Below are 12,400 nucleotides of genomic sequence, written 5' to 3'. Positions count from 1 at the left end.
CAGATTAATAGATATCACTAGATATTCAAATAATTTCAGTGCTGTTTTAAAGACAGTCTTTGATTCATTCTCAGATTATATTCACAGTTATGTGTATATATTGATCACATTCAGTTGTGTGAATATAATAGCTTCTGTAAGACAGTTAATTATATTCTCAATCAGAGATAGAGAATAGTAGCTCTTTATTATCTTAAAGTTTATAGTACAGTAGTTTACACATAATCTGAGATCTTTATTCTTCTTCTTTATAAATATCACAGAGACTTCTGTGAAGATCTGTGAAGATCAGATAAAGTCATTCTTCAGATTCTTCTTTATATAGATCTGTAAGACCTCTGTCTCATAATAAAAGAGCTTATAGATTGATTCTCAGAAGAATTTCTATTCTTCTATTAAATCTATTATCAGATTCTTCTCATAGTGAGAAGAAAGCTCAGCTATCTTTACTGAGCTCAATATCTCTGCAAGATATCAGTATTTTGCTGATATCTGAAGCTTAGTTTTCATAACTGTAAGATTCTCAGACATTTATAAAGTTATTATATAGATGAGCTTATCTTCTCTAATTAACTCTATAGTATTAACTAATTCTATCTCTATAAGTAAGTCTATCAACACTGATCAGAAGTATAAACCTGACTCACAGACAGCTATGTACAGATTGTATCTTTGAAGTTATACAAGTCTTAAGTATATATTGTCTATGATATCTGTGATAATCACAGTTTCTACAAATCTTCTTTAGATTTCAGAGAGATCTTATAATTCAAAGATGACTCTCACAAGTCTCTCAGCTCTCAGATCTGAGTTCTCACACTCTGCTTATTATAAGAGCAGATTTTCAGTTTTTATCATTCAGCTCATTTACTTCATAAGCTTTAGAGACACTATAGTGACCTGAAATCCTGAGTTCATTAATACTTTTCATACTTGTGAGACAGCAGTATCACAGTACAGTCTCTTTCTGTGAGTAAGTATTTTCATTAAGAAAGTAACAGATTCAGATGTCAGCTTCAAGACTCTTAAGAAGGCTGTTACTGGCTCTGTTCATAACTCTTCAAATTTCTATTTTAATTTATTCAGACAGTTTGCATGAAGATGTTCTGATTTAGAACAGATAAAACAGAGTTTCTTTTTCTTAATCTCTCTATTATACACTCTGTTTATAGAAGCTTATAAAGCTCTCTCTTTCTACTCAGCAGTCAGATATAAATCTCTCTATATCTTATTATCTTTTTCTAACAAATCTGTTCTCTGTTGTTCTGACTCTTACAGAACTGATCAGTGATTCACTCTTCACAGATCTGTGACTCTCACAGTGATCTGTAAGTGATGAATAAGAGTTATCAGTTTCTTCAGAGTTAAGAGCTTAGAGTCTTACTCAATGAGCTTATTCTGTATATTTTTATTCAGCTTTTTTATAAATATCATCATTCAGATCTTGTTTCAGAGCCCTGTTTTCATAGATCTTAATTCACATTATAATTTCATGAAACACTGTAAGTAGTCTTCATCAGATTTCTTATCTCTTTTTCTAATATTAATAATCATAGCTTAGATGTTCTCTGTTCAGCTCACAGAGTCTCTTAACTTATTCTTTAGATAGGTCTTAAGAACAGATTAGTAGAATCTCTCATAATCATTCTCTAGATAATTCAGCCAGTTCTTGACTTCAGTGTAATAGAGATCTGTTATTATATAGATAACTGCTTCTTCATCTTTCATGTTACACAGTCAGGCTTGTAAGTCAATTTCAAATACAATCTCACAAAAGCTTTTATAGATTGTGATTTGATAAGTGATCTCAAGTGATTATAACTTAAGGAAGTTTCTTTTCAGTTCGCAGCTGTCTCTGAAGATCATGTCTAGAGACTCAGTTCAAGAATGTTTGCAGGCAGTAAGTATTTCTTGTAGAAAAATAGCTTAATTCTGTGAAAGATGCTCAAGAATATTCTTCACTGAGATTGATTTATTTATGAGTTCAGAGAGTTTTTCTGTCACAGATGCAGAGAATGATGTCTTATAAGTGATTGATAAGTCTTCTGAGACTTCTTCTATGAAGGTTATTCATAGTTCAGATAACTGCTTCTGAGTGCCTGCAGTAGAGTTCACAGAGATTGAAGTATACAAGTTTCTAGTTCTTTCATTATTATTATTATTATTAGTATTATTATTATTCTTCAATTATAGATATATACAGTCAGAGACTATGACATCTATCTGAGAATCTTTAGTTCTCAGGGTTTTTCCTATATCTATAGAGTCAACTATTATACACTTATCAATTTCAGATATGCAAAATCAGAAAATTTCAGCTCAGAATACAAAAACTGTTTACAAATTGCAGTATTTCAACACTTTTTGATACTTTGAAATCATTTGAAAATATCATGACAAAGGAAAAGAGAACATAGTTTTAAAGATAGACACATTAAATAGATATATAGAAAAGAACAGAAAGAAACAAGTACAGTAAAGAGAGACTATAATAAAATAAAATTATTAAAAGATAGTGTATAGCTGTTTTAACAGTCTATATCTAATCAATGTCCATCTCTTCATATTCAGATACTTCTGAATTGAGTCATTTTCTTATAGCTGCTTGAGTTTCTGATAGAAAGTCTATTAAGTATTTAAGTCCTGTCTCAGTTGAGAATAAGAACCTTATATTTAATTGATTTAAATCATACTTTTTCTTTAATCTGACTCTGAGACTATTGTATAATGCTGCATGCATAATATATTACAATATGCTCAGAATTCTGATTTGTATTGCAGAATAAGCACTCTGTTGAATTCAATCTATCATCAAATCTTTGTATATTGAATTTAAAATAACCATGTTCTAGTTTTAACTGAATTATAAATGAGAATATTTTCTTTTTGCATTTAATTGAACAAGATTTCCACTTTGAGTTTGTCTCAAATCTTGAATAATATATGCTCTTCTTTTATTATTATTATTATTATTATTATTATTCTTTCATTATACTCATATGCAAGTAGAGCTTATGATGAGTCCTTGCGTGATGTTAAATACAGATCAAGTGTTGGTTATACAGGAGGAAATACAGGTGTTGAGATCACGCCAAGATAACAAGAACATAGGAAATACAAAGAAGTGACAATTAAATACATGCGATAATAACTTCCCAGCCCAGGAACATAGAGCAATTTTATTGGAGCGATTTGTACACCTCTGTATTTATTAGAAACCTGAGGTGCTTGAGTTCCGGATTTAATGTATCCCCTGCGGGTTTCGAACCCACACGCCCTGGTTTCCCACGCCAAGGCGCTACCGGGTGGCCGCATTAACCATTCGGCCACAGGGGCTATGCTCTTCTTTTGTTTCTGCCAGCTTTCATTCCACTTGTTTAAACAAGATTCTTTTATCTTTCTTTTTATGAAAGATCAGAACACTGTTTTTTGAATAGATCTGCTTAATTCTGAACCCTTTTTTGCAGCTGAATCAGCCAATTCATTGCCATGAATATTCATATAAGCAGGAACTCAATGCAGATGAATTATCAGTTTAGATGTTCTTCTCTTTTAAATTTTCAAAACAGAGTTTAAAATCAGTTCAAGATTCATTTGATCATTATGAATCTGACTATTTCTAAGTCTTTTTAAAGCAGCTTGACTATCAGAGAATATTCATATCTCTTTCAAACTATTTTCTCTTTTATGAGATTTTATTTCAATGAGTTTGAAAGCTTTCACTATTGTAAATAGTTCAGCATCAAAGACTTCAAATTCACAGTCTAAATTTCAGAAATGTGAGATAAAATGAATATTATCTTCAGTATAAGCAATGCCTGTATTTAATCTATTCAAATTCTAATTTTTTAAGCTATCTGAGTAAATTAGAATAGAATCTTTTATATTGATTGTAGAGATCTTCTTCAAATGCTGTTCATTTTCTCTCTTTTTAGATAGTTCACTTATTTGTAAGTCTATGAGAGATTTCAGCTTTTCTCTCCAGAGAGATATCTTCTCATGATCAATTTTCTCAACATTTAATGAAGAAAATTGATTCTTAATAAGTGAACATAGTCTATACAGTTGAGAGAGCATTTTCTTTAAAGTATTATTCTCATTTCAATCAAGGAATCTGTTTCAATTCAGTTCATTTCCTGAGTTAACTGATGAAAATGAAGAAGAGACTCTTTCTCTGATTATATGATTTGAGCTCATCTTTATGACTCTCAGAGCATAGTTCATACAGGCCTTTTCAAATCAAATAGCAGAAGATGAAATTGAGACTTCAATTTCCATTGCTTTAATAGGAGATGATTTGAATGCTCTCAGAATTCTTCTCAAAGCTCTGTTTTATACACTTTGAAACAGTTCAGTGAAGTTATCTTGATTATTTCATCAAACTTGAACTTCATAATCAGCTACTGAGATAATACAGGCTATGTATAACTGTCTCATAGCCTGAAAAGATAGATCTCTCTCAGTATTTGATAGTCTGATTATACTATTCAGTAGTCTCTCTGCCTTGATGATTCTTTGTTGAATATGATATTTAAAATTCAACTTGGAGTTTAACCATACTTCTAGTCATTTGACATTCAAACTGGGTTTAATCTCTTTATTGAGAAGAGTTAGACTTAGTTCTTTCTTATTAAATCTGGGAAAAAAGTGAATTAACTCAGTTTTATTCATATCAAATTGAATTAGATTGATATCTGCTCTAACAAAGATTTTCTTTACTGCTTTCTCAATCACTTCTAAATTTTCTTTGATTGTCTTTGAACTGTAGAGTAGATCAATATCATATACATAACTTGGAGATCTCACTATTTTCATCTCTCTATTCTTGAATCAATATGCAGTGTATATTGCAAATACAACAGATGAGATTGAAGATTCTTGTGATACTTCTATTTTTATCTCAGAATAGTTGTATAATTGTTTTAGACATGAAATAATTAACTCACTTTATTAGAGAAAGTGGCAGTTTTAACATCTTCAAAGTTTGAATCATCTTAGACTTTGAAACATGATCAAATGCATCTTTTATATCATTAAAAACTGCAGTTGAGACCAGGCCTTCATGCTTTGCTACTTGAACATCATGAATAACTGAGAGAACAGTGTCAATTGCAGAATTCTAGTCCTTTCAGTTATAACAAACAGGTGGTGACTGACTGAGCTTGAAATGTAAGAATAAGTGCTCACAGGCAATTATTCAGGTGTTTGCAGCTTGATGTAATATGTACTGTTAACTACTAGAAGTATTCACAGTAGAAAGATAAATGTAGAGATTAAATGTATAATAGCATTCAAGCTCAGTTGTGAATAGTATTTGTGAACTTCAGTCTATATAGTTGTGTGTAGTCAAGAGCTGCTAATTCTATTAATTACATGAGAGATAGAAATAGAGGTAAAGAATCCGCGAGAAGCGGGACTTCTTACTGTTTCAGATTGCAAATTGTGACTCAAGCCTGCAAGTACTGCAGCAAAATGACTGATCACTTGAAATGATATTTGACAGAAGTACACACTTTTAAAAAGTATCTATAAAGACTACTCTATTTCTAGACAAGACTCACTCATAGCTATAAATTGAGATCATTTTTCTTAGTGTTAAGTGATAATTATCAAGTCTCAGATTCTTTATCTTCTCTGAAATTAAATTCTATATTATACAATCATCAAACTCAAAGCAGGTTAAGAAGTCATGAACTGAGTGCAGTAGTCTTGTGCAGATGTGTTATCAATGAAAAGACACACTTCAGCATATACTGTATAGCTACTTTAATAACTGTTGCTGCAAAGATGTCTATTGTCTTATTCATGAAGATAATTGATACTTTATAATTAATTTTAACAAGTCTGATACTTTGAGCAGTCACTTTTCATCACCAGATAAAGATATAGTGAGTGCCATATTCTGTACAGCCTCGGAAAGACACACTCTTACAGAAAGAGCAGAAGCATTACTCTTCTTCATTTCAAACAACATGCGAGAACTACACAAAATATCTGAAGTTCAGAGAGAGAAAGTAGACTGACCGTGTAACCGTGTCTGAGATCAGAATCAGATTTTTTAATAGTTTCATTACCAATTCAACTGTTTTAACATTAGATAGTAGTCTCATACTGTTTCAGTGAGACTTACTGTCTACTCTTATCACATTTTTCAAATGAGATTATAATTTTCACTTCTCAATTTAAATTATTTTTATTGCTTTAAATTACTTTAAATCTTATTTAAGTGTTATCAAAAAGCATTACTTTTTAAAAAATTAAAAATAGTCTAAAAAAAACCTTAAAATATCTAAAAATAGTAACTTTATATCAAGAATGAGACTAAATGAGATTAAATGAGATCACTTTCTCATTTTTTTCAAGTCATGATTTCATTTTAAGATCTGATATATAGTCACTTTACATGTTTTTTTGATAGTCAGTCCCAGCAGAATTCACGCTAAGAAATGTATGGGACCAGATCAAATGAGATCAAATGTGAAATTCATGGTCCCGGCGGCCAGTCTAAGAGGAAGAAAGAGAGAAAGAGAGGAAAACAAGAGCAACTCAAGAATAAGAGTGAATAGTTAGATGAAAAATTTTATTTATTGTAAATTACAATGAATTCAATAAAATTACTAAGCAGAGCCTTTGCCTGTTTTGAAATGTAAACTTAACTAGTCACTGTACTTACTCATGCATATTGTGATACAGTCACTGAATTGATGATCTATTCACTTATAAAATGAAATCACTACATACTCAAACCTATGACACCTGCTCAACTAGAAATCATGACTTCTCAAGAACTAATAAAAAGTTTTAAGTATTCTAGTCTTTCAGCAAAAGTTAATGTGTCTTAAGAATCTTCATTCTTTGTGATCTTTCACTCAAAAAATATAGCATCTGTCAAGGGCTTCATTTCTGTGGCTTTTCATTCAGTATTTTGACATGCTCAATGAATGCTGACTCTTTAAGAATCTTCATTTTTACAGTCTTTTCACCGAAGTTATGACATCTCTCAAAGAACTTTACTATGATGGCCCTTTCACTTAAATTGCGGCATTTCTTAAGGGTTCACCTCCTCTAAGAGTGCCGACACCGTATGAGGCTTTGTCTTTATGGCCTTTTTGTTCAAAGTTGTGGTAACCTTTAAGGGATTGCCTCCCTCAAGGGTGCTGACACCGCATGAGCTCTGTCTTCGTGGCTTTTTTGTTCAAAATTGTGACATCTCTTGAGGGATCACCTCTCTCAAGAATGCTGACATCACAAGAGGCTCTGTCTTTCACCACTCACTTTGCTGGCTCTGTGAGGGAACTCACAGCTTTGATGAATCAGCATCACTCACCTAGTTTCATAGAGAAAGCCTTTGAAGATCATCATTCTGTTAACTTCATAAGAGAAATCACCGCTTCAGTGAAAATCTGCTCTCTATAATCTCTGAGAAATGTCACCAGGTTTTATCAAAAGCTGTGATGACTACTATGTTCTCAAAGTATAGGATAGAAATTACTATATCTCAATTTTTATAAATCTTCAGAGAATAAAGAATGTTTTCTAGAAATATTAACTCTTTAGTGATTTCTCAGAATTCTGAGAACTTATCAGCACTTAACACTCATCTCTCTAAGATGTAGTATTCAGATTCATTTGAGAGTTTCATCCCTCTTCAATAGAGCTCAGTACATTGAGATGTGAAGAGACACATCAACAAGTGATTAGTACAGTGAAGAGCACAATAATATTCTTATATTCTGATGTTAAACAGGGGAAATCAATTAAAATGTAACATCAAATACGCAGAAAGTAAGATTAAGAATAGTTGATTGATTAATAAAGCTCAGTAGATGTTTATCTAAGTGAGAGTCAGGAATTTCTCTTACAGACTAGCACCCTGTACAATGCATAGATCTCTTTATTTGTCACATGGCAGCATGAAGGCAGTTCAGTCTGCAGAGAAGTCTCTGGCATGTGTGAGAAGCTTCTGAGAGCATTCAACAAATGAGCGGTTTGATCAGCACAATCAACAAGCAAACAACCCATTTTCTACCAATCGCGTGTTGACAGTTGAGGATGTAATGTGTTCAGACATTTCATTCATTGTTTCTTCTTCTTCTTTCTTCTTTGTTTCTTCTTTTGCTTCTGCACATCACTCTACTACAAGCAACCACCACGAACTCGCTCGATTTTTCGAATAAGAACCCGCCGATAGATCCATCAAAAAGCCCTCGATCATACGAGCATTTTGACCCCATCGCCGACCGCATACCCCGTGTGGTGGTGGAGTTATCCAGCCAAACATGAATCAGATGTTGTTCGAAACTCCTGTGTGGGATTATCCCCCATTCTCCCCTACCACACCACAACCCCGGGCCAGATTGCCATACAAATTGTAAGGTGAAGAGACCTAGCCATATGCGCCAATCTTCTCGATTTTGGAAGATCCCCGATCTGTAATTGTGGAAATATCTGAGGAGCAACCTCCGCGAAAACCCTGTCCATCTTTGATGTTTCAAAACACCAACGCCAAGTCCCACCCTCGTACCGCCCTTCCCAATCTGGCCCATCCCCAGCAGAAAAATACAAAAAGATACCTCAGTGATAATATCAAGCACATAACCAACAGACACTTCTGAAGTGCAACCTTCACAGTCTGTCTTCAGTGTATCTAGACATCAACACCAAGTCTCACCCTTGTACTACCCCTCTCAATCTGGCCCATCTCCGGCAAGAACAATACAAAAAGATACCTCAGCAACAGTATTTGATACATGTGATTCAAAGGTTGCTTAAGCCAGCGTACGATTACAGGCGTACGCCGGCTTCTTATATATTGAATCTCGTACGCTAAATTAATTAGTGGCCGCTATGGCCCCCTTTACATTCATATGCTAGTAGTTCAGAAGCGGCTGTGTTATTATCTGACAGTTGTACATTCTTCTGAATCACATCCTCTCTCACCAGTTTCAGTCACACTCATGTGATCATATCATACATTCTAGCTTCATGCAGATTAGCTCATCACTAGCATTTCACAATTATATAATCTATTTCTGATTCAGCTAGTGTTCTGTATACATTCTCACAAAGAAAGTTTCACTATATTATATCACTTATTTACTAACTTTTCTCATTCTTCAATTATCTTCTTTATTATCATCATCATTAAACACTATTATCATTCAAGATTTCTACTTCTTCTTCTGTTCAACTCTTTCTATCTGTTTATCTATTACATTGTACATGTTTCTGACAATGGCCTCTTGTTTTCATAACAAGTATCATCATAGTGCTCATACTGAGCAGTTTGTTAGCAGTACATGTAATGTATTATAAAATGTGATCAGAACTTGTTTATCTTCTAACTATTGTCAGAATGTACTATCATAAATGACACATCTTCTTCATCTTCTCATACACTCTCTTCACCTTCTTATACACTCTCAACTGTTTCTCTTCTCAGTGGATTTCTGATCATGTTTTCTGGCACAATTTTGCATGAACACAGATGCTGATATGTTGTTTTTATTCATGTAGAATCTTCACATATTGACAGATCTGCATTCATCAATGATAGTAAACTCAATGTTAAATCATTGATTAAGAACTTAAAGAACATGATAATAAAGAAATTACTTATATTATATATGACTGAGTCTTCTACATCTCTCTCTGCTCTCTCTGTTTCTTTCTCTGCCACTTTCTCTCAATCTTCTACACCTGTTTCTGTGTCTGGTTCTCCCACTCTCACTACCTCTGTTCTCATGACTCTCACTTCTGTCACTTCTGGTTTTACTGTCTCTGCTTTCATGACCAGCTCTTCTCATTTTAAGAAGATGTTATATAGACTTAATAAATCATGTCTTTCAGTGTGTATACTTTCACTCTTCTTACTGACTCTCAGAATGATTTATTGTATGAAGACTGTGTATAATATGACTATTTAAAGCTCAGTCACAGATGCTGATTATTATATTTATTTTAAATATTTATAATGAAGCAATTATTCATTTATATCAGAGAATCACTTCTCTCTTTAATAGTATTGAGATTATAAGTCTTTGCTTTTTTCATCTTTTCTTTCTGACACTGATTTTTCTATTCTTAGAAGAAATTGTTATGAGTTTTACTGTGCATGAAGTTGTAATATTCACAGATATCAAGAAGCTTTTTATAACTATAAAGTTTAATATTACAGAGATATCTGCTCTAATAAATTTCTTCAGAATGATAGATCTGTATCAGTCTATTCTCTAGCATCTGTTATCTGACTTTGTGATACAGATAAAAGATATCTGTGTTTTCAGAAACAGAAATGCAGATATTATACTCTTTTACACCTGCAGATATGAGACTCATACACCTTGTCTAAGATGTCATTATAAGAATGAGCTGTTTGTATGCTGTGTTCTGCTTTCTGCATTTGTCTGTGTCTCACTCTCTCTTCCTGAGAAGTCTCATGTATATTGTAATTATGTGTACAATTCTAAGATCAGTGAGTGTTTATTTGATAATTGTTATCTCTGCTTTTGCAGTTTTGTACACTAACAATAGTTCTTAGTTGCTCTGATGTCAGAGGTCATTTTAATTGAAGATAATAACACTGCTGAGACTATTCTCTCTCACTCTCAAGCTTCTTCTGTTACTTTCTCTCTCTCTTCTGCAGAGAAGACTGTGTGCACACTGAATTGTAAGTGTTTGACTCTGAATAACTTCTGTTATTTATTCAGTTCTGTGTCTCTCTCTTCTATTTCTTCTGTCTTCACTTTTTCTCTCTTGACTTCTGATTCTGTGAGTTCTGTACTCTTCTTCAATTTCTCTATATGTATGTGTACACATTTCTATATTAGCATTTCAGTCAATCTTGTGATAAATGACATTAATGTTGTACACAGAGTGATAGAGAAATCAGAGATATGTATAATATTGTTGTAAGAGTGGCTTATAACTCTCAAATCCCTTGCAGATCTTGAATTTTGAGATTTTCTTTATTTTTGATGTTTTTCAGATGATGTAGCATTGAAAATAGATTAAATATATGATGTATGAAAATGAATAAGATGTATATGATAACATTTGTCTTTTGCAGTCAACTCTTACAGTTGATAATCAATTCATTATTTCTTTTCTTACACTTTTTCTTTATCTGCTAGTCACTACTCTTACACAATCTCTATATAATACAGTGTTCAGTGACTAGGTTCAGCAGCTTTCATCTTTTATAATTCTGTCTCATCTATTATACTGTCTCTCTTCACTCACTCAGATCACTACAGTGAATGACTCATTGAAACTAATCTCACTCAATCTCTGAGCATCTTCAGAGATTGAGATGACTTAATCTCACATATTCATGAATGTTTCAGATAGTTCATTCTCTGTGATCTCTGTGATTGAACTGATGTAAACAGTTAAATTTAACTCTGAATTTCTTTTTCTTCTGTGATCTGACTTATATATAAGTCTATCACTCTGAGACTGCTCTTTACTGTATTACATCTGCTGTCTGTAGTGTGTTATTATATGATCAGCTATAGTCTTATCACTTATTGAAGTGTGATATTTATTTAATTTCTTCATTGCTTCTCATTCTTTTCTTATAATTGTGAAAAGATTAGAATAAGTGAGATTATCTGATTTATAAGTGTCTATGATTTCTCTTACTTTGTGAGACTTTTTAATTATAAGTCTTTTCTTTTTCAACACTGACAATAGTGCTGTGAATAATCATATTTTACTCAGGTCTTGTATCTTTGCTTTCATAAGTCATGAATTATTAATTAAGTTATATAAGACTCATCCCTCTGATTCTTTCAATGTGTATATTCTCAGAGAATGTGATTTAAGTATTTTATATGACTCAAACCATCTAGGTTGAAACTTCTCAGAACTCTTATTATATATGAGAACTCACATTCTTATCTTGAGACTCAATTTCTTAACAAGTGAGTCTCATATTCTTTTCAATTGAATTGCTCAGTTCAGAAGTAACTTGTTAGCTTTTGCATGTGTGTGGCTGATCTCTTTCAATCTTGATTCTGTGTCTGCAACTGTTGCATCTGCAACTGCTACTGCTGTGTCTGTAACTACTGTTTTCTTTCTCACCTTTTCTGAAGCATTCTTCAGAATGCGCGGATGCAATTCATACAACAGGTAGAATGATGAATACTTGAAGACTGCATACTGTCAAATCCGTGTGACCAGTAGCACCTGTCTGAGATATTCATTTCATAGTCTCATAGGCTTGCTCACTAGATATTTCATCAGCATGTTGCTCAAGATTCTATTCAAGTGTTTTATCTTCTAATTCATTTGTAGATGATATGATATTGTTCTATAATATCTTATCTGTAACTGACTTATGAAATGTCTCATCACTTCTTCTATGAGATTTATACTGTTATCAGTTAGAATCTCATGT

At 32.7% G+C, this 12,400-nt stretch overlaps 1 protein-coding gene and 1 pseudogene across 2 annotated transcripts; one reads left to right on the top strand and one right to left on the bottom strand.

The window, feature by feature from the left end:
• Positions 1-3,247: 3,247 nt before the first annotated feature.
• BDCG_16039 lies at positions 3,248-3,336 on the bottom strand (annotated as a pseudogene). Its single transcript has one exon. The product of its transcript is annotated as a tRNA-OTHER (tRNA).
• Positions 3,337-10,263: 6,927 nt separating this feature from the next.
• BDCG_16038 (uncharacterized protein) lies at positions 10,264-10,804 on the top strand (the record flags this gene model as incomplete). The annotated part of the gene is made up of 2 exons (XM_045425314.1): positions 10,264-10,354; positions 10,541-10,804. Coding segments are annotated over 2 exons (354 nt in total), but the record flags the coding sequence as incomplete, so codon positions are not given.
• Positions 10,805-12,400: the final 1,596 nt, after the last annotated feature.

The sequence above is a fragment of the Blastomyces dermatitidis genome (assembly GCF_000003525.1).
Source record: "Blastomyces dermatitidis ER-3 genomic scaffold supercont1.1, whole genome shotgun sequence".
Classification (NCBI taxonomy): domain Eukaryota; kingdom Fungi; phylum Ascomycota; class Eurotiomycetes; order Onygenales; family Ajellomycetaceae; genus Blastomyces; species Blastomyces dermatitidis.
Note: the sequence above shows the minus strand (reverse complement) of the source record. Positions and strands in the feature narration are given on the sequence as shown.